Source organism: Malaya genurostris, chromosome 3 (assembly GCF_030247185.1).
Source record: "Malaya genurostris strain Urasoe2022 chromosome 3, Malgen_1.1, whole genome shotgun sequence".
Classification (NCBI taxonomy): Eukaryota; Metazoa; Arthropoda; class Insecta; order Diptera; family Culicidae; genus Malaya; species Malaya genurostris.
In genome coordinates, this window is record NC_080572.1 from 28,717,680 (window position 1) to 28,740,289 (window position 22,610).

General features: G+C 36.5%; 4 protein-coding genes across 4 annotated transcripts; 2 read left to right on the plus strand and 2 right to left on the minus strand.

The window, feature by feature from the left end:
- Nucleotides 1-1,916: 1,916 nt before the first annotated feature.
- LOC131436436 (uncharacterized) lies at nucleotides 1,917-3,465 on the plus strand. The gene is made up of 2 exons (XM_058605156.1): nucleotides 1,917-3,062; nucleotides 3,118-3,465. The coding sequence occupies exons 1-2, from the start codon at nucleotides 1,998-2,000 to the stop codon at nucleotides 3,391-3,393; spliced, it is 1,341 nt and encodes a 446-aa protein (XP_058461139.1). The 5' UTR covers nucleotides 1,917-1,997; the 3' UTR covers nucleotides 3,394-3,465.
- On the minus strand, nucleotides 3,428-5,909 carry LOC131436435 (coiled-coil domain-containing protein 22 homolog). Its single transcript, XM_058605155.1, has 6 exons — nucleotides 5,735-5,909; nucleotides 5,543-5,666; nucleotides 5,317-5,488; nucleotides 4,921-5,254; nucleotides 4,210-4,769; nucleotides 3,428-4,121 (listed from the first exon to the last, which is right to left on the minus strand). The coding sequence occupies exons 2-6, from the start codon at nucleotides 5,590-5,592 to the stop codon at nucleotides 3,540-3,542; spliced, it is 1,698 nt and encodes a 565-aa protein (XP_058461138.1). The 5' UTR covers nucleotides 5,593-5,666; nucleotides 5,735-5,909; the 3' UTR covers nucleotides 3,428-3,539.
- An 11,847-nt stretch (nucleotides 5,910-17,756) lies between these two features.
- Nucleotides 17,757-19,825, plus strand: LOC131436219 (probable transaldolase). The gene is made up of 3 exons (XM_058604837.1): nucleotides 17,757-18,054; nucleotides 18,744-18,867; nucleotides 18,931-19,825. The coding sequence occupies exons 1-3, from the start codon at nucleotides 17,952-17,954 to the stop codon at nucleotides 19,712-19,714; spliced, it is 1,011 nt and encodes a 336-aa protein (XP_058460820.1). The 5' UTR covers nucleotides 17,757-17,951; the 3' UTR covers nucleotides 19,715-19,825.
- A 17-nt stretch (nucleotides 19,826-19,842) lies between these two features.
- LOC131436218 (eukaryotic translation initiation factor 2D) lies at nucleotides 19,843-21,816 on the minus strand. The gene is made up of 2 exons (XM_058604835.1): nucleotides 20,952-21,816; nucleotides 19,843-20,897 (listed from the first exon to the last, which is right to left on the minus strand). The coding sequence occupies exons 1-2, from the start codon at nucleotides 21,675-21,677 to the stop codon at nucleotides 19,911-19,913; spliced, it is 1,713 nt and encodes a 570-aa protein (XP_058460818.1). The 5' UTR covers nucleotides 21,678-21,816; the 3' UTR covers nucleotides 19,843-19,910.
- Between the last annotated feature and the right edge of the window lie 794 nt (nucleotides 21,817-22,610).

Here is a 22,610-nt window from a genome sequence, read left to right on the forward strand (position 1 = left end):
CAGTCAAAACCTGGTTTACCCCTATGGAATCCAACACAAAAACTGAAAATCGGTATTTATCTGTATGAAAATTGAAATATCGGTATTTTGAGAGAGCATATCTGTATTCCTGTATCGAGTCCAAAATTCGGTATAAATACCGAGAAATCGGTATAGTTGGCAGCTCTGCTTCGTCTGCCAATTTTGAAACAGACCGTTGAACCGAATGCCATTTTTTTCGTTCAAGAAACCCGGCAGACAGAGATCCATTGTTGAGCCATTTTTAATATGAGGAGTTGGAGCCCCGTTGGAATAGTTTTACTGCAGAATTTCCGAAGTTTTTTCCACTTATTTTTTAAACTAACACTACATACCTGTACAATACTTCTACTTCACGTAGAATAACAACAAATCTTCTTTCTATATTCCTCTTCTTCTTCTTCTTCGTTCTTTTGTGACTTACTGACATTTCATGTCTGTCACACTGTTTTATGGCACAGCACCTTGCTATAATGCCTATATTCCTAGATTTCACACTATTTTTGTGAGAGAAAAAAACAACAAACCGTTCCATCAAACTGAACGAATATCTCGTGCAGTAGGGTAACAGAGGTATTTTGGCCCGCTTGAAAAATCCTTCCGCAATAGGTAATTTAATGTGATTAGCTTCAAACTGATGCAACATGGGTTACCTAAGATCGATTGAATCCATATAGTTTGTTAGGTGGTCCAAAATATATGAAGTGGCCAAAATACCTCTGTTACCCTATGTCGTTCAATAAGCGCTCAACGATCAACAAAATAGAATCGCCTGCTGAGAGGGAGGTGACATTGGCAGTGCAGCCAATTTTTTTAACCATTAATGCATATTATTCACAATCCATTATTCAAATAATAAAACTTGTTATGTTAACAAAAATTCCGTCGTATTTTGTGTGGTATTGAGTTATCTAACATTTGGAGATTTTATAAATATCTATATAGAGTACCTTCAATAAGCAAAAAAACTGGAACCAATTAAAGCACCTATAACTTATTGGTATCTTGTAGTATATATCAGAAACTAATTTGCAAAGAAAAATTGAAATGGAAATGACCGTACTACCTGATAACGTTTTTCATTGCATTCAATTCCAACAAGCAGTTATTATCAGATTCATTTCGTTTCGTCTGAATTCTGGCGTATCTAAAAAATCCCGCAAAAAGAAATATGATAGCCGAAGTATGACGATCTAATACTACGAAAATTTGTATACGTGTATACGTAAAATAAAATAATATTATTTGTTGAATTTAGTTTATTTTGAGTTTAAATTTCCTTTAGACCTTTCCACTAATGTTGCTGCAAACACTGCGAAATTGGATGAGAATGACCCTGTGGTAACGAAAACAGTTCAACACCAAAAACGTGAAATGGGCTCCAGTGCTGTCAACTGTTTTTTTTTTTTCCAAAAATCTGTATTTGGCGGAAAAATCTATCTGTACAATATCTTTCTCGAAAAATCAAACATTGATTTAGTGCAGAAACTGATTTTGCGACAAAAAAAAAGTAGGTTTACCCCTATGGAATCCAACGCAAAAACTGAAAATCGGTATTTATCTGTATGAAAATTGAAATATCGGTATTTTGAGATAGCATATCTGTATTCCTGTATCGAGTCCAAAAATCGGTATAAATACCGAGAAATCGATACAGGAATACAGATATGCTTTCTCAAAATACCGATATTTCAATTTTCATACAGATAAAAACCGTTTTTCAGTTTTTGTGTTGGATTCCACAGGGGTTAACCAGGTCGAGCGACCTTTTTTTTTTGGTTGCAAAATCAGTTTCCGCACTAAATCGATGTTTGATTTTTCGAGAAAGATATTGTACAGATAGATTTTTCCGCCAAATTCTGATTTTTTTAAAAACAGTTGACAGCACTGCCAAGCCCGTAACGCGAGCTGTCTTGTCTTGTTTCAGGTGTGGAGTGTGGACTCGTGTAAAGAAGTTCAAGTTTAATTTGCTCCGAACAATGTTTAAACGTATTATTATATCAAACCTATCTGTGAAGAGATTTGTAATACGTCGTACTTTCCTATCAGACGCATATTCGTGTCAAGAGGCATGGCATGCTCGATTAACGACACCGATTTTAGAAAAGATCAACCACGATTCCCTGTACTACGAGTTGGAGCAGAAGTTCCACCAGAAAGTTAAAGTGTCCGCAATTGACATTGATATTTACACCAACAAACTTGCAGATGATTCTCATGTCGAGGAAGTGGCCGATCTTATGGCAAAATTTCGTCTTACCGAAGAGGCTTCAAATATATTTGATTCCACTCATCACGCAATCATTCGGAACTACGTTGATCATGGTCACTACGCGGAATTGATCGAGTTACTCAATAATCGTCTAGCATATGGTATATTCTTTGATGAATTTACAGCTAATCTAACGCTGCACCGGTTGATCACTACTAATGATTTCAAATGGGCTGCTCGGATCGCCACATTATTAGGACTACAGGAAGACTTTACAAATCCGATTACACGGTCGCTTGCTTTATATGCATGCTACCGATATGTAAAATCAGGTAAAATCGATCACTTTGATGACTTGGTGCCACCACCACTTGAAGAATCGATCGAAGGGAAAAAGAAGAAAAAGCAAGAAATTAAAGTGCGTGTGAAGTTTATTCGTAACGAGTTCTTCGATGACCATTTTGACATAAAAGATTCCAAACTGCTGCTTGGTAAAACATTCTTTCTACTTGGATTAAACAGTGAAGAACTCGTTGGTAGCAGTTGTAAGCTACTGGGTTTAGTTTTATATGAAAAGTATGCAGAAGCAATAGAATTAATTCGATTAAATACTGATGCCAAATTCAACGTAGAGGTACTGAAATTAGTAAAAACTTTTCTTGAAGGCCATGAACATAAGGATAACGTAGACTATGTGAATCTAACAAATTTATTGGAAACCGATGACGTTCAGATGAAAATTAACGATTGCAGTTTCGAACAAATATTAATTGAAAACATCGACCAAATTGTTGCAAATGATGAACAGAAACAAATCGAACAACAGAAAAAGGTTGGTATATTTCACAGAAGATAGCATTAATTCATTTTGCAGATTTTTTTTTCAGATGTACAACAAGTGGTGCGAACTAAGGCAGCAACGTCTTGAAACAGAATTGGCTCGATTGAACCGCGCCAAACGTATCCAAGATATCGAACGAATGACCCAAGACATGGAACAGGAAGAGCAGAAACTTTGGTTCTTCGAGAATGAGGACAACATTGATTTGCAAATTGACAGCAAAAAGGTGTTTTATCCAAAGCGATGGTTCGGCAAAAAGAAAAAACCACGAGTTGTTGACGAAGATTACGTTCCACCAGAGGTTCGCCAACGGCAGGGTTAGGAGTATTTTGTAACTATGTAAGAGTCAATTTAGGTTAAAAAATAAACAAAACCCGTTTTATTGGGCACTTTAGTGTTTGGTGAGTATCTCGTACCATCTTCGTTTTGTGCAAAAACTTAAAATCATCTCAATACAATTAAATTTAATCATTTTGGTTGCAGACTGGAGGCTTCTTCTAGTCTTCGTATGCTTACCTCCAATCGTTCACTCTCGTTTTTCATTTCAATTACATCGTTTGTTATCTGAGCTAGGTTCGTCACTGTATTCCTTGTCTTTTCATTTTCAATTTGATCTTCTAGATCACGTATTTCTCGCTTAACCGAACCAGTTTCTTGTACCAGTCCTATTAACTCCGCACAATCCGAGTGCAACGTAACCAATAGTTTGTACGCCCGTTTCGAATGTTCATCTTTCTTTGCATTCCGAAAAATAAGATCATCTGTCACGGTGAACTGGCGATCGAGTTGCCCCGTTATAATGTTGAGGTCTTTCTGCAACAAGCGCGTATCATGTAAGATCTTATCAATGTCAGTCTTCTGCTTGCGGATATTGCCAATGATCTCCAGTATTCGGTTTGTATATGCTGTTCGATTAACCGTCTTATCAAGTTTCTCTAACTCTTTTTGAAGACGAAGATGCATTGCACATTTGGTTTGCAAGTCGCTAACTAGCTGCTCGCACTTTTGGTGAGTGACATCTATTTGCTGTAAAAGTGGTTGAACTTTTGACTGCAATATAAACCTCAATGTTATGTACGAACATCAAATTATATACATTTATTGATGCATTTTTATTTCAAGACATTTCCAAGTTTACCTTTTTATTCGAATTTATTGCTATATGTGAGTCCATCGTTGCCAGTAGCGGCGCTCGATGCGCTTTCCATTGATCTTGCAATTTTTGCATTCGCTCCCCACCAGCCGCTATAATTCCTTCGAGTTTTGTAACGTTTACATCAGGATCTTCGAGTAAAATTTGGGTACGTTCTTTAAACTTCTTTTCGTTTTTCAGCTTAGCTACTGTTGCCCAATGATCATCTACCGTCTTATCTAAATATTTACATCCGACTTTTAGATCATCACACTGTATTACGAGACGCTCAATTTCTGTTTGTGTCTGTTCTATTTCCAACTGCAACGATTCCAGAGGGTTTATCTCCGACTTCAAACTTATTGGTACCGATTTGACTGGGGGAGTGAATGAAATGTTGTTTGTCTTTCGATTAGTTAACTTCTCAATAGACCCATAATATTGAATCAACTTTCCGTTTGCTGATAAATCTTCCCCTTTGTAGCGATTCACATTATCAGTTGAATATTTAGATTTGATGGATCCATCATTAGTCGCTATCACCGAAGGCACCAGACTGTCTTCATCTAATAATTAAACATTGTGACGAGATAGAAGTTCAGTGATTTCTGTGGGTTAAGGATCAACATATGAATTTGTCAAACTTATGATTAGACGAACCAGTTTTTACCAGATAGAAACCTTTTGAATAGAGTAAAAACAAACTCAAATACAAACCTTCCAATACTAATGGAATATAGATTTTTTTCGGAAGAAATGGTCGGAACCCGATTCGGGCTTGCAACGCATTGCTGGTTGTATTGGGCAAATAATCTAGATTTACAACTCGACAAAACTCCGGTATCCAAGGTGCTCGTAGTTGGTATTTTAGTTTGGCAGTAATTCTATTTTCTAACTCCGTCGTATCATCAACAGGTTGACCTGTTCCTTCGGACTCGTCAGAAGAACTTTTAGGTAGTCGTTCGATCAAAAACATCATTACGCGACGAACTTCGATTACATTAGAGTAAAGAAATGTCTGATATCCAATTTCTCTGCGGTAACCGATTTGCTGCAAATTGGATTAGATAAAAAAACGGTTCAAATTCAAGGTTCAATGTGTAGAGCTGTTACCCTGCAAGCTTCTGCTAAACTAGCTGTAGTTGTGAATCGTTGAGCCATTCCTGAGGGTAATGTTTTTGGTAAATCCAGACTGGAGTCTATCGATGTAATACATTTTGACACAATAGGAATCAATTGTGAAGGACTCATATCATCCAAACTTTTGATTTCTTCGTCAAAAGTGCTGAAGAGGATTTAATAAATTTCACTCTTGTAAAAACATTATATTCTGACTTACCATCCAATTTGTCGTAGTGAATGAAAAATTATATTATCAATTTCATCCATGACACAATGAGATCTGATTGAATTAAGACCACGCAACTATGTGACGATTTGTTTAACCAAAAGACAATTACAATCTAAAACGATATAATTCATTTTCCAATTATCGACTTATCATGTCGTAGCAGGCGAATATTTCACAAACTCGCTCTTTTTCCTTGGATGCTGATGGTACGATAAGGTAACAGTTCTCAATTGATTTGGTCAAAAGTTTGTTGATTTCGGTATTTAGAAATTAGAAATATACAAAATTATCTTCTTCTTCTCCTCTTTATCTCTGTTAGCCGACATAGGTATAAGCAGAGTTACCATATTCACAGATTTTCTGTAAAACCACAGATATTTTTTGCTATTTTGCCATACAGATTCTGTGTCACAGAACACAATTTTTTTCAAAATTCACAGATTTCTATGAATATTTCATAAAAATAACAGATTTTCAAAATGTTTTTCACAGATTACGATCGAAAATATGCAACACAGATTTTTCAAGTTGAAACACAGATTTTATAATGGCAACTCTGGGTGTCAGCCGTATTTGAGGGCGCAGTTACCATGACTATATTGCCCTGTTATTTTTCACGTGTCGTGTGCAAACATTTTACTGATTATTCAGCCAATTGCATCGAGTGATATGCTCAGAGCAAATTCAGCAGCTGCAAGATTCATATGGGTGGTCTATAATGTAAATGAAACTGAAGCAAACGTATCCCCAGCAATCCGTTTTAGATTTATATATTCGACCAGTTCTACTGTCAAATTTAAAACTGGTATACATTGCCGTTCTATTTTTTCTATATTTGAAACACATATAAAACGCTGCTGGGGCTGCCAGTTTATTTTGTTATAATTCCTTGATTTAAATTTTAAAACTGACATAAATTATGCATCTAGAACTAGAACACTCCTGAATATGCCCTCAGTTTTCAGTTCCATTTTTGCTTATTCTTAGTTCAATCTTTATCTCTTTAAAAAAATCGGTTATTCGTATATGATAGATCGTTTTTTGTTTTAAATATATTAATCAAATTTCTGAATTTGCAATCGAAGTTAAATTCAGATCTAATTCTTCCAAATTTTGGAAAGTGCAACATAATATAACATGGTCGCTAGTTTCAGGTTCACCACAAAGATCGTAGTCACTATCATCTTGAATTTTTATCTTGGATAGTATTTCGAAAAAATATGTCTAGATAACGTTCTATTAAGAATTCGTGTTTGTTCGTTTGTTATACTTTTGTCGAAAAACCATGTTTTTGTTTCTACATTCTCTTTAAATTGGAAAAAGTATTTGCCCTTTTTTGTAATTCTTATGGGCACACGCGGCGATATTTGATCATATATATTTTTGTGTTCAACGAAAATCTTTTCAAGGTATGTAAATTTATCGGTTTCTATTAATTGTTTATGACAAGGTTACCTTCCAACATTGTTTATAAATGGTTACCTTCCAACATCGCGAAAAAGTTAAATATATTTTCAACGTAATCCAATAATTTATTGTGACGATTTATTTTCAAATATTTTGATGAAATCAGGCATCCCTGCAAGCAGCTGATCGGTGTTGACAAACGAAGGGAAACCAACTAGTAAAAAAACTTGTACATAACACAAGGGGTGTACAGATAGTAAATAGTTCGCGCAGTACAATATAGGTGGAACTAGTGCATCACGAAAAATTATTTTTATAAGAATTACTCATACTGTCATGTCTGTTAGTCTGTTAGAACTGAATAAAAGCTCATTGCATTAGTTTTAGCATTCCTGTTTGCATTTTTTTTTTCTGCTTGCAGTTGGTTTTGGTTCGAAGAGCATTCTTTTACCCGTTCTATTCTCGGTTTGATCATTGCGAGTGTTTCCTCCTACCAATTTATTCGCAATTGAGCTTTCATGGAGAGTGTTATTGAGGTTCTTTGTGCTTTTCCCAGCCGTGGATTTCGCGTATGAGTCTTTTAGTATTGTAAATTCTATGTAATTTGTCAAAAGATCGATACTGGCTTGCCTTGCACGTTCTGGGCAGTTTGGATCCAATGATTTATGACTATTTGATTTGCAGTGGAAACATTTTGTCTCCTCATTGTGTAGGAAATAGAGCCAGGCAAAAAATTCAAATAAATAAAAAAAAATAAAAATGAAATAATGGAATATGGTAATAAATGCTACTACAAATCAATAGTGTTCTTTTGCTCGAAATACATCTTCCTTCGCATAAATTATTTCAATCATAAATATACAAAACAACTATTTCACAAATAGTTGTTGCCTATCAGAAATAAAGATAATGAGGAAAACCATCGTGACAGCATCGCATCGGGCAACACCTAAGACGCAACACTAACAGGAGACTCTGTGAAAAGAATTACTTAAGAGCAGAGATGCCAGATTTCGTGTGTAGTGCTGCAGACATTTTTTTGTTGTGCAGACTTTTGCAGTCTTTTGAAAATCGAGAGTTTTACAGACTTTTGAAATTTCCGCGACCTCTTTTTTTTTGCTCGCCAAGTCAGTTTTGCGTATCATACTTTATAGAGAAACTGCTGCCTGCAAGACATACTTGCTGACTAAAGATTATTTATTGGATTTGCAGACTTTTTCCACCAAGTCTGCAAATATTCGAAATTTTTACCCGGCATCTCTGCTTGAGAGAGGCCTACCAACCGCTCCGGATCAGTTGGTTTAACGTAGTGCTACGAACAACACCTGATGGCTGACCAAAAGTCCTCCGTGGCAGGAGACAGTTGCGACAATGGCGCAGATCAAGGAGAACCTCCAATGCCCAAGATGTAAGCATAAAAAATCGTTTTGAAGATAGAATTTTCGCTGGGAGAACGAAATAATGATAATTAAAAATAAATATCAATAAGAATTTCGCTGAGAGGACGAAATTCGAACAGAACGGTAAACGAAAATTCTTTTATTGATGAATTTCGCTGAGAGGATGAAATTCTTTAAAAAAGCTTTAAAATGAGTTTCCCTGAAGTGACGAAACTCAAAGTTACTAGTTTTTTTGCTAACTACCATAGAGAGTTGATTTTAATGAGATTCATTCTCGTATGTTGCAGGAATCGTTCTAAAAAAAGTTATTGAAAGAGCTGACCAAAGCTCTAGCGAAGAATAATGTTTAGCGTGAACAAGTGATTCAACCACAGACTAACAGACAGGATACTCAAATTAGATTCTTCAATTATTTTAACGGTCATTTCGAATATTCCATTGGTTGGGACAGTACACGCATATGTCATGATGTCGCCACGTTACCCTAGCAAAAACATCCTGTCTGTCATCTGGACTGTGTTTATTTTTTTCATTTACCAACAGAGTTGCCATTTATACAGAATTACCTGTAATGTATTGATTTGTATACGTCCATGCGAATTTCATGCAGGATACAGATTTAATACATATTGCCAGGAATCAGGAATCAGAACAAATTGGCTCAAATGGCACGTTCCCCTTGATATTTGGAGATTTGTGCCTTGCCATCAATTTGTTTTTAGCATCATTTTCCCGATATATAAGAGGGAAGGATTGAAAGGAAATGGTAAAAGCAGAAGTAAATTCTGCACCCCTAAGGGATGCTGAACAATCTGCTGAGGATCACATTTAGTGGAAGCAGAAGTAAATTCTGAACCTCTACGAGGTCCCGAACAGTCTGCTGTTAATAAAACCTCCAACCTCCGAGAGGATTTAAAGATCTTACAAAAACGACACCATTCTGCACTCCCGGAAGAATGCAGAACGATTCGCAGTATGTACGAGCAGAAGTAAATTCGGTAACCCCTAAAGGATGCCAAACAATCTGCTAAACCCTATTTAAGGTGAATACAGAAGGGATTCATTCACTCCAGGAAGAACGATGAACCCTTCCGACTATAGCTCCTTACCACATTGGGTGAGAAACGAGAGAATATCCTTCAATTTTAGCTCCGCATACACAGACTCAACCATGTATGGAGAACCAAAAACCCGGATACGTAGCTGCGTCAATGCGGGACAGTTACATATCAGATGATATGAAGTACCATAATCGCATTCACACAAATCACACGAATAATACTCAGCACGTTGAATAGTAGCCATGTGATAATTTAGTTTGCAATGTCCAGTCAGAGCTCTGACCAGAATACTGCAATGATGCTTGGAGAAATGCAGTAGACACTTTGACATTTTCAGATTTAAATCTGGTAGAAATGCTTTTGTCTGAGCGCAAGTTTGCAAGCTGCGCCAGTAGCTGGCATGTTTGGATGCAGCCCAACAACAAATCTTGTGCTTTATCCAACTAGTTGAAAGTGGTAAAGCTGGTTCAGGACCAACGAAATCATTCGTTGCACCAGCTCTAGCCAACTCATCAGCCCATTCATTTCCAGTAATACCAGAATGGCCGGGTACCCATAAGAAGTAAACAGCATTTGAAATGCTGTCTTCAATTTGAGTTCGACATGCGATCGCTAGATTCTACCGTGAGTCATTCGAACTGAGTGCTTTTAAGGCAATTTCGCTGAGAGGACGAAATTCGAACAGAACGGTAAACGAAAATTCTTTTATTGATGAATTTCGCTGAGAGGATGAAATTCTTTAAAAAAGCTTTAAAATGAGTTTCCCTGAAGTGACGAAACTCAAAGCTACTAGTTTTTTTGCTAACTACCATAGAGAGTTGATTTTAATGAGATTCATTCTCGAATGTTGCAGAAATCGTTCTAAAAAAAGTTATTGAAAGAGCTGACCAAAGCTCTAGCGAAGAATAATGTTTAGCGTGAACAAGTGATTCAACCACAGACTAACAGACAGGATACTCAAATTAGATTCTTCAATTATTTTAACGGTCATTTCGAATATTCCATTGGTTGGGACAGTACACGCATATGTCATGATGTCGCCACGTTACCCCAGCAAAAACATCCTGTCTGTCATCTGGACTGTGTTTATTTTTTTCATTTACCAACAGAGTTGCCATTTATACAGAATTACCTGTAATGTATTGATTTGTATACGTCCATGCGAATTTCATGCAGGATACAGATTTAATACATATTGCCAAAACTATATACATAATTGTGCTACTTCTCATCCTCCAACGCAATACAAAATCGAACCCGTTTTGTTACAATAATTACTTGCTTCTGGTCTACCGCCACTTAATTTCGGATGAAAATTACCAACACAATAAAAAATAATCTAGATGAGCAACGTTGAGAAAAATAAATGGTTACCTTCCAACACCTCTGAAAAAGTTAAGTATATTATCAACGTAATCCAATAATTTATTGTGATGATTCATTTTCAAATATTATGATGAAATCAGGCATCCCTGCAAGCAGCTGATCGGTGTTGACAAACGAGGGGAAACCAACTAGTAAAAAAACTTTCACATAACACAAGGGGTGTACCGATAGTAAATAGTTCGCGCAGTACAATATAGGTGGAACTAGTGAATCACGAAAAATTATTTTGATAAGAATTTACTCATACTGTCATGTCTGTTAGTCTGTGATTCAACTACCAAGCGAACAAAATTCGAATAACGATACATCTACAAATGATGCAATATTAGCGTCCAGCATTACAGAAAGAAATAATCCTTTGTTGAATTCGATAAACAATTGGACGTTAGGAACGCCTAATATTCCCGAATGCATTCCTTCGGAAGGTGAAACGGAAATCGATAAACGAGCTTACGAGTATTGGAAGGATATTCTGATCTCTTCCCTGGAGTTGGTTAACGTTTCTAATGAGCAGCTCAAGTTCAGTGTTTTTAAAGTCATGTTACAGTAAGTAGAGTGACTATAATCAGGGTGGCGACAGCTGTTTGTTTGGAATGACAGCTACCAGTTCCAAACGAGCAAATGACCTGTCAATTCAATGTAAAGCTAATGGAATGTTTTTAATTGTTGCCAGCATTACGGAAGAGATGTCGTCACTCTGGTTATAGGCACTCTAACAGTAAGATATACACCCTCATTCTTGTTTACGTGCGTATCCGCTATACGACGAACGGGTACTTTCGAACGAATACGAATACGCCATTCTTGTTTTCACTCGAATGAATTTGAACGCGACTCGTTTGCCACAAAAAATTGAAATATCAGTAAACTTCTTCAAATAAATGCTAAGTCTTGATGAAATCAGTCCAATTCTTGTGATTAACCATATGCGAAACGCTAAAATGTATGGCAGTTTAACTTCAAACGATACGTGTATTCGAACATCATTCGTACGAACGGAAAGTCCCATTCTCGTTTACGGACGAATAGACGAAATGCCGTGGTTTCGATTCGTCAGTTTAATGTTGCGAATCAACCGTTCGAACACATTGAAAAAAGTTTAACCGATTTCTAACAAAATTATTTTCGAATCTAAAGGTGATTTGTAATCAAATCATAAATGTGTGTTTTGCATAAAACATTTAGAAAGCATAGCAGTATAGTAAAATGCTGTTTTTTTCTGGGAAGCCCTTTGAATATATGCGAGGATCAAAGTTTTTACGCATCAATTTTACATCTATTAAGTACTTCATAAAAAAACGCCATGGGTAAACATGTTTTATTTTATATTAAATGCATGATTTTACCAATGTAATAAATATGGAGACTATCGACATGACGAAATTGCAAGAAAAATGCAACATATTTCTCGCCGATACTACTGATCGGACTGCTATTTTAAAAACTTTTTTTATTTTGCATGAAGTTTAGTTTGAAAATTTCATTTACCGACATGAATGAAATTGGTCCTGAGTACGATATTTATGTCTTATGTAGCATTCATCACTTCATTGATGCTTGGAATCTTCCTAAAAAAAACTACCTGCGCTGCCGATCGTTCTTTTGCACAGGAGTCGCGTTCGTACACGTTCGAGTGAAAACAAGAATGGCTTGTTCGCATTCGTTCGAAAGCATGTGTTCGTCGTATGGTCGATACGGACGTAAGCAAGCATGAAGATACAAAGTCAGCGAAAAAAACAAGTTAAATAACAAATGATAGCAAAGATTTTTAATTACAACTAAAATCTGTACCAGAACTGATAGTTTAAAGTTGGATGGGCGTTGTTTTTATGCATGTGCGATGTTTAAAATAGTGATTGATTCGAACGTAAACGGGAATACGAATTTGATATACTTTCGAACGTATCGCATACGGCCGTAAACAAGAATGAGGGTGATAGTTTATTGGGTTCATTGAGGGTGTTCAGGTTTAGCGTACCATCACACACTGAGTTTAAAGAAAAAACCCCTCACACACTCGCTTGAAAATCGAAATATTTTCTGCCAACAAGACACCGGATACGTCAGGAGAAAAAAAAGAGAGTCCAACACACAGTTGGACGAGGTTGGATCCGCATGTGAGTTGGTGGCAAGTGCATCGACCGATAAATAATTAAAAGAAAAGTGAATCGTGAGGAAAAGCCGGGAGGTTAGGTTCTTCTCGCCTTCTGGGAGAGACAACGTTCGCCTTGTGAGAGCATCGAACAGGACGATCAATCGCCGGTCGCAGAGGACTCACACCCGGCCGGCCGCATTTCGCAGGAGATCTTTGGCTCGAACGTGATAATATACGCATCACACAGCGTAGAGTGGTTCCTGTGAGCGCTGGTGCTGTAACCGCGACGGTCACACCGGAAAACTTGGCAAACCTCGCCGCGCGTGTTCCAAGGAAACCGTGGAGGAACTTTTTGGTGGGATCAACCGTCGGAATCGATTCCTCCATTCCGCAAATCATAGACCGGTCAATCGGACGCAATCGAGCTGGTCGAAGTTCGGTGGAACAGGTGTCATTGGCAGCATCACGCCACAATTCACGGACCCAAGGGAACACGGCGGGTGACGCACACGTCAGACGTAGATCAGCGGCAGCTACATGAGCAGCGCGAGTTTTACTACGAGACTTGTCACATTCATGTCAGCTCGAGGGCATCCCAGGGAGTCAGCTCCCGAGTCATAAGGCCCGGTTGAACTTTGGAAAGATGATGGCAATACATTAGGTGAGTGATTACGCTTTTTCCCTCAATATTTGTGAACCCTATGACATCATGTTAATTCCGCTTCGTGCTTGGGGATATTTGTTCTGATTTGGGTAGGCAGTGAAACGTTCAGTAACATTGCAGAGAAACCTTTTTTCAGTAACAGTCAATGCAGGTGTAAAACTGATAGATATTTTACTCACTACTTCATCGGCCCCGTGGATGCCTGATGAAAATTCTTCTCCATTTGCGAACGCAATTGTGCGACTTAATGAATATTTTGGATCCAGGACATGTATACTCGCACAAAGAGGAAAATTAATTATAATGTCACAAAAGGCTACAGAGAGTAGCATTGAGTTTGTTCGTCGGATGACATCAACAGCTAAACTGTGTGATTATGGAACTGATGAGGAAATGGAAGCTGTAGTGCGAGTGATTGTGAAAGGTGCAACAAATGCTGGTTTACGGAAGCTGGCACATTGGAACTGGGTGGAGCAGGGGACCATGAAGGACCTTATTGATTTGGTACGTGATAGAGAAATCGAAAAATCAAATCGAAAGGTCGTAGTTTTCTTTTGCCTTCCGGTCGTCAAGGCGAGAAGACGCATTAAACCAGTTTTGCATCATTTGGCACTGCGAGCGGATGTGTCGGTTTGTACGCAAAGCTAGTTTCAATTCAATCAAGAACGATTGCATCAGCTGCTGGTGCTGTGCATTGGAGAGGAAGAAAACAAGAAACGAAAAGTAGACAACATTGTATAAAATCAGCCGTTTTAATGGCTTTAAATGTTATCTAAAGAACTATTAAGATTACTTCTTTGCAAATCGAAGGTAGAAATCATCAGTTTAGTGAAAATCCAAAACAATTTGATTTGCATCGTGCACTTTTCGCTGTGCGAAAATCGTTCGAGAAAAATGTTCCGAACTGTGCTAAATATCATAGAGAATTCTACAATTTGGTCCTTTCAAAAGACAGAAATGATTCCTGTACTGCACCTTGATAGTTTCTTTCAATGAAATATGCAAAGTGCCTATATGTGTGGCCGTTGGAACCGCCCATTTGTGAAAAAGCTACAAACGAAATCACGTAAAAGAAACCTCTTGAGAACAATTGATTCAGTTTGGCGTCTTTTGGCACTGCGAGCGGATGTCTTGCGGTTTGTACGAAAAGCTAGTTTCAACTCAAACACGAGCGATTGCATCATGCAACTGAGCTTCTGGTCGTTTGCATTGGAGAGAAAGAAAACGAAAAACGATAAGTAGACATTATATGCAATCAGCCGATCTAATGGCTCTGAATGTTATCTATAAAACTATTAAGATTACTTCTTTGCAAATCGAAGGTAAAAATCATCAGTTTAGTAAAAATTCAAAATAATTTGATTTGCTTCGTGCGCTTTTCGCTGTGAAATGAATCGTGTACAGCATCTTGATAGTTTCTTCCAATGAAATATGCAAATCCGAAATGACATAATCGACGTCCAAAGTTTCACAATTCACACAATCGATAAGCTATCAATTCGAATTCGATAGTATAAAGTAATCGTGTCAGTTTTATTCGTATTCACGACATCCAGTTATGTCTCTGACATTATACACCCGTACTTTTTTTCTTTTTGGTGTCTTGATTAGGGATGTCGTAATATCGATCGATTAATCGAGTAATCGATTAATAACCCAGATAATCGAGTAATATTTAATCGAATAGCCTTAAAACTAATATTCGATTATTGAGCTAATCGAATAATTAAAAAAATCCCATAGTAATAATCGAGTAATCGATTAATAACCTAGATAATCGAATAATTTTCAAGCGATTAGTTTCAAAATTATACTCGATTATTGAATAATCGAGTAATTCGAAATTTCCGACATCCCTAGTCTTGATAAGTGTTTGTAACTACTACTCTTGTTTCCTTTTATTATATAAATATGTAATATGATTTGATATATGAATTGTATTGACCAATAACAAAGATATATATAAATTGATGAATATAAATAAATGAATATGTAAATAAATAAATTTTGAATAGATAAATAAATAAATAAATAAACAAATAAATAGATGAATGAATAAATAAAATAAATAATTAAACAAATAAATAAGCCCTACTTTTGACACCATCCTCTGCTATTAAGCAGAACTCAAACGTGTAAACACAGACTAAAAACGCGATTGACGTTTAAATTCTACTTAGCCATTTACTGACAATGAAAGGAAACAAAAATCTACAATATTCAAAAAATATATTCAAGCTGGACTACATTAAGGAACTACATTATGACCAAAGAATAACAGGTCACAATTTGTCCGACAAAAATCGATGCAATCTTCAATTGAATCGATTCGCTCTCTGTATTAGTTAGTAAGTATAAGTTCCTTTTCCCCATTACACAATACAAGTAGGTTTTAGAATTTTCCCTACACAAAAATCTCAGAATTGCGGAAGCAAATAATGTCCTCATGGTATATAATAACCAAATCATATATATAATACACTGAAATGAAAATCTTATTTATATTCATTAGATTTGTCATATGAATCATATGCAGAATATAATTCATAGAAATTATATGGAAACTTATAATCTTTATTTAATGTGTACGTCAAATCTGAATGGACGTTATCATAATGAAAGTTATAAAAATATCCCATATATTTTATATGGAAATCCGATGGAAGTCGTGAATCGTACTGCTTGAAGCTGAAGAAATAGTTGTGTCTTCGATATTCATCAACTGCTCCAGACCATTTTTTTTTTCAGGAAGTTCCACATCTCAATGTAATTTTAAATCGCTGACAAGACAGCTCATCCAACTTCGTTCAAGGATATGCGTTAACGGACCATTAAATATATATCCGGTACATTTCATTACTCTATCTGTCTAGTAAGATTCATTTTTATTTTCAGTCTCGGGATCTCACTTCTCTTTCGCAAATATCATGAGGTGCTCCCTTACCGAACGGAATACTAGTAAAACTTGAATCCTCAAAGAAAAGTAGTAGTTGGCGATTATATATATATATATATATATATATATATATATATATATATATATATATATATATATATATATATATATATATATATATATATATATATATATATATATATATAAATTTTATAAAACTAGTCATATGGTATATATGAACCTATCTAAATAAAATCGATGTGAATATAATATGCGCTTCATAAATTGTTCCAATGTATGTTGTGCGGATATCTAGTAATGGTTATAAGACGCGCCAATCAATTTGACTCAGACTGGAAATTTCATTCGTTATATGGAAATCCTGTAAAAATAACGTTAAGAAGAGTTTTATGTTTCATAAGATTATCTCATATATTTGACATGATGTTGAACACATCTTGTAACTATTATGGGAAATGCTAATAGTGCAAAATCATTAGAATATCATATAATGTGAAAAAGAAAATTTAGCTCAGTGTAGGGCTGAAAAGTTGTTTGTGGCCAATCACCCAATTAATACCTCTTAATAATTTAATTTTAACTCATATTCCAATAAATAGTTATTTAAAAAAAAGGTCACAATTTGTCATAGTAATCCGGACAGTTTCATCAAGTACAATTTGACCGTTTCCTCTCTGGAGAGAAAGTATTGTTGGATTGATGAGCAGTTCTGATTTTTTGACAATATTTTCGTCAATCCAATGAAGTTTCCACAACACGATCAAAAGTATTGTCAATACTCCTTGTATTGACAATAATATTGTCTCGTGTAAAGGCCGCTTAAAACGCTGAGAGTAAATACCAACAGCTGATATGTGCACACACACACACACACACATATATATATATATATATATATATATATATATATATATATATATATATATATATATATATATATATATATATATATATATATATATATATATATATATATATATATATATATATATATATATATATATATATATATATATATATATATATATATATATATATATATATATATATATATATATATATATATATATATATATATATATATATATATATATATATATATATATATATATATATATATATATATATATATATATATATATATATATACACACACACAGTTCTGGTTTTAATCGTCAAATCAATATTAAAAAACATACATCATTTCTGTACGTGCAATAATAATTTGAAAGCTTATCATCGTTTTCTGTTTCCAGTTATACAGATGAGTGTGTGTGTTTCTACAGTGCAATTTACATTATACTGGTGGCCCTACAAAACCACAGAAAAGAGCCCACATAGCGACTCTGTACGGCATATGAACCGGTCGCGTATATCCACACTTCACAAGTTGCCTTCACAACGCCATATAACTTGTTCAAGTTTGTCTGATCCATTCATATTTCACATATTGATCGTCAGTCTATCATGAGCAGTTCTGAACCGCAGAGCAAGAAAACCAAAATGGTCTCGAGTCTTGATCAACTGAAGCAATTGACCACCATTGTGGCAGATACGGGTGATTTCGAAGGTGAGTGATTTTTTTGGTAATGTGTAAACGAAATGACCGGTGTTTATCGCAATCAGTCGGACAAGTCAGATCGCATTTCCATATCACAAAAAAACATGTGTCAGGTTTGTTTTACTTTCATGAAGGTGACCGCATTGCTGTAATTTGTACAGTCACGAATATTGTTTCTATCGAGGCTCAATTCTAATGGAGACCAACACAGATAAGAATAATTGTGTTCGCCTTTTATTTTTTGTAAACCGATTACAAGTTAGTGCAAATATTTATGAAACAAGGTTTGCTCACCTTGATCAAGGCGAAACACACATTTTAATGCGACCTGTCCATATACCCTTGCTTTTTGTATACCAATGTAATATCAGTTAGTTTCACTAGTACCTTTCAAAACAGTTTTGTTCAATATACTAAAAACTTTAGTATCCATCCTAAGCTATGTGGTTTAGATAAATACAAAACCATTCATAGTGTGCCACGAAGATATCTATTTTCTGGTGTACCTTTCTTTTTGGAGCCACCGTATCATTCTCTAAGGTTAATGTTATCGTACAGTGAATGTATATCTATGCAACTAGTAGTACCCCTACCTACATAACATTTCACGTTGCGAATAGAATTTTCAATAAGCGATTAAAAGAAATAAGTCATAGATTTATGCATAAGGCAATTGAATCAAATATCCTTTTTTGTAGCCATGAAGGTATACAAACCGACGGATGCCACAACGAACCCTTCCTTGATTCTGTCGGCGGCCGGCATGGAGCAGTATCAGCACCTAATGAACAAAGCTATCAAGTATGGTCTGAAGCATGGATCGTGAGTATTCATTCCTTCGTTTGATTGTTGAATTTTTTTGTAATTAGTTTACTATCGCTTCAGTACCGAAGATGAACAGGTCGCCGAAGCAGCAGATATGCTGTTTGTACTATTCGGATGTGAAATTCTCAAGCTAGTTCCAGGTCGCGTCTCGACCGAAATCGATGCTCGACTGTCTTTTGACAAGGATGCATCGGTGAAGAAAGCGCTGAAGTTGATTCAACTGTACGAGGAGAACGGTATCAATCGGAAACGAGTGTTAATTAAGCTGGCATCGACCTGGGAGGGTATACAAGCAGCTGCGGTGTTGGAGAAGGACTATGGAATTCATTGTAATCTTACGCTGTTGTTCTCATTTGCTCAAGCTGTAGCCTGCGCAGAGGCTGGCGTTACACTTATTTCTCCTTTTGTTGGTCGCATTCTGGACTGGTACGTGACCAATACAAATAATAAAACATTTGACCCAGAACAGGATCCAGGAGTCGTTTCTGTGACGAAAATCTATAATTACTACAAAAAATTTGGCTACAAAACAGTCGTCATGGGAGCATCTTTCCGAAATACAGGAGAAATTTGTGCTTTGGCTGGTTGCGATTTGTTGACGATTAGCCCGAAACTACTTGGGGATTTAGAGAAGAGTGATGATAAGATCAAACGTTATCTCGACCCTTCGGCGGCCAAAGCTAGCAATTTAGAAAAAATTCATATGGACGAGGCAACATTCCGTTGGTTGCTAAACGAAGATCAAATGTCCACTGATAAGCTTTCCGACGGAATACGAAAGTTTGCTGCTGATGGACGAAAGCTGGAAACAATGCTTCGAAGTCTAATCCAACAGGCGGTTTAGTCTCCGAAAGTTTGACATGTTTTTGAAATTGTGCAACTATCTTATAAAATTGTATATTTTTTTGTTTCTCAACTCAATCGTTTTAATAAATTTGGCATTTTTATCTACAAACATGTCTTGTAGGAAGTCATCTAGATGTTTCCATAACCTTGTATATCGCATCACATAATTTTATTCTCGAACACTGCAGATAATCTTACTTTTTCTTCTTTTTCGAATCTTTTGCAAACTCCAAACCAGTGATGCAAGCCTTCGGTATCTGATATGTTCCCGTTAGCAGATCGTAAACAAATTTGACATGATTTCCCTGAACAAGAAGCTGTTCACCTTTAGTGCCGGGCACTTCCGTCATGCTGGTACTAGCAGCCGCGCCCAATTTGACAGCTTTGGCAAACTCTGATATATTAACACCATAATCCGCAAGATTACTAATCAATGTTACTTTTCTGTTGCCCGAACGTGTTGCAGTCGTCAGATGGATAATTGATCGTCTACCTCCTTTATTCACTGGTCCTTTTTGACTGTGCATTTCAAATGTATTGCTCATTTGTTGAAGAATCTGATTCGTAAGATCAGATAGGGATAGTTGCGTTGATTCTGTTTCGCATATTTGCTGCAACATTTCGTCTAAAGTCACTATTTTGCTAGGTTGATCTATGAGTTTATATCTACCGACGTAGTCCTTGACATAGTTTCGTACTTGTGTTTCGTTCAAAGCTCGTCCCTTCGATAGCCCAAGACATGTAAAGAGTTTTTCTGTCGTAGTGTTTACGGCATACATTTGCACCATTTTTGTTAGGAGCAACGGAGTAGCTGCGGAGTGATCGGTAGAACCCACATCAAGCTCATCGATTCTTTTTATTTTGTAGGGATAGAATGACACAAGTTCTGGATGATCTAAGCTGAGTGATACAATTTTTTCCACGCCTTTTTTCTCCTCTTTTATTTGAATCAAACCATTTTCTGCCATTTGTTTTAGGAACGTTCCTACTTTTTTGAAAGAGCTGCGTTTCATTTCTATACCTTCAGGAAGCTCCGGTTGAACGTATTGCGGATAAAAATTGCTGGTCAGTATAGGCAACTGAATTTTTTTCCCATGAAGCTTGAGTGCGTTTAGAAAAGCTGCTTTAATAAGTTTATCTGAGTCCGGTAAACAATTTTTTTCATGACTTGGATCCAAATTCTGAAAAATATACTGCACTTCATACCATATTTACGTATTAAAATGAAACTATACCTTTTCCTCAGTTTGGTCTTCATCGTCATTAATATTCGCCTCTCTCATTTGTTTTGTAACCAAAATTACTTGCTGCTGCTTATCTGTTTCAAACGGTGATGTTAGAGGAGGAAAATCTTCTGCTTTCGGAACAACTTGTGTTCCTCCCTGCAAAGGTATTTGTTGACAGACTGAGGGTTCCATTCCCCAGAGCTTATCACCAAAAACGTGTAGCACTCGAACACAAACTCCATGACCACCGCACATGTACAGGTCATCACTCCCATGAGCCAGTAGTCCCACTGCCACTGCCGAACGATTAGACGTCAAATTAACAGCAACCACATCATCCTTACGAAAGTTTCCCCAAGATTTCAAATCACTCCCATTTCGAACAACACCAGGGATCATAAGATCTGCTCCGTTGGCCAACTTAGGAAGAACTGCTGCATGAGTTGTAAAGTACGGAACAAGTTCGACACAGCACCATAAAGTGTAAACCGTAGGAAGAAGCTTTTCGTCCAATTCGAAAAATATTGGACGCTTATCGCTGGTATAGACGGTAACCAAAGTCTCGTTGTAAGTAACAATTTTCACAACACACACTTTACACTTGTTACCAAATAGTTCGACAAACGGAGCGGACTCTGAAACTCCAAACTGAGTTTGAGTACGTTGTTTCAGGCGTTTTCGTTCGGAGCCAGTTAATAAAATATTACTTTTTATTTTGAATGGTTTCACGAACATGGCTTTCTAACATAGATGTTTTTTCCTATTATAGTGATTTTCACTGTCGGCTAGAAAAGATTGCGATGCGATAAGATAGCGATAAAATGCCGCAAAGATTGCAAAACTGTCATTCGCATCGATTCATCCCCTTCGAGACCACAAGCCAGAAAAAAATATTTTTTAAATTGACCGTTACAATGACTATTTTTTTATTTATTGTTAATGCCCCGTTTACACTTCTGCTGGCTGCCAGCATGCTGGTGTCAGCAGAGATGCCAGGTCTGCAGATTTGTCTGTAAATCTGCAGATTTGGGGTATAGTGCTGCAGACATTTTTTTTGTTATGCAGACTTTTACAGACCTTTGAAATTCTCGCAGACTTTAGAAGACATTTGAAATTCTCGCAGACTTTCGTCTATATTTACAGACTTTTGAAATTTCCGCGACCTTTTTTTTTTTTGCTCGCCAAGTCAGTTTTGCGTATGTCATAGAGAAATTGCTGCCAGCACGACATACTTGCTGACTGCAGATTTTTTTTTAGATTTACAGACCCTGTCTGCAGATATTTGAAATTTTTACCTGGCATCTCTGGGTGTCAGTGTACTGCCCTTTTAGGAAAAAACGTTCAACTGTGGTCCAATGATCCAAAGTATTAGACCAACGAAGAACCACCGTTGAACCACGTTTTTTTCCTAAGAGGGCAGTACACTGACACCAGCATGCTGGCAGCCAGCAGAAGTGTAAACGGCAGAGATGCCAGGTAAAAATTTCAAATATCTGCAGACAGGGTCTGTAAATCTGAAAAAAAATCTGCAGTCAGCAAGTATGTCTTGCTGGCAGCAATTTCTCTATAAAGTATGGCGAGCAAAAAAAAAAAGGTCGCGGAAATTACAAAAGTCTGTAAATAATGACAAAAGTCTGCGAGAATTTCAAAAGTCTGTTAAAGTCTGCG

Coding starts and splice junctions, on each gene's coding strand:
- LOC131436218 (XM_058604835.1), bottom strand. CDS start 21,677: ATGTTCGTGAAACCATTCAAAATAAAAAGTAATATTTTATTAACTGGC. Junction 20,898..20,951: donor AAGACCAAACTGAGGAAAAG/GTATAGTTTCAT, acceptor TATATTTTTCAG/AATTTGGATCCAAGTCATGA.
- LOC131436436 (XM_058605156.1), top strand. CDS start 1,998: ATGTTTAAACGTATTATTATATCAAACCTATCTGTGAAGAGATTTGTA. Junction 3,063..3,117: donor AAATCGAACAACAGAAAAAG/GTTGGTATATTT, acceptor TTTTTTTTTCAG/ATGTACAACAAGTGGTGCGA.
- LOC131436219 (XM_058604837.1), top strand. CDS start 17,952: ATGAGCAGTTCTGAACCGCAGAGCAAGAAAACCAAAATGGTCTCGAGT. Junction 18,055..18,743: donor AGATACGGGTGATTTCGAAG/GTGAGTGATTTT, acceptor CCTTTTTTGTAG/CCATGAAGGTATACAAACCG. Junction 18,868..18,930: donor TATGGTCTGAAGCATGGATC/GTGAGTATTCAT, acceptor CTATCGCTTCAG/TACCGAAGATGAACAGGTCG.
- LOC131436435 (XM_058605155.1), bottom strand. CDS start 5,592: ATGGATGAAATTGATAATATAATTTTTCATTCACTACGACAAATTGGA. Junction 5,489..5,542: donor TCACTACGACAAATTGGATG/GTAAGTCAGAAT, acceptor AATCCTCTTCAG/CACTTTTGACGAAGAAATCA. Junction 4,122..4,209: donor CAATAAATTCGAATAAAAAG/GTAAACTTGGAA, acceptor TTTATATTGCAG/TCAAAAGTTCAACCACTTTT.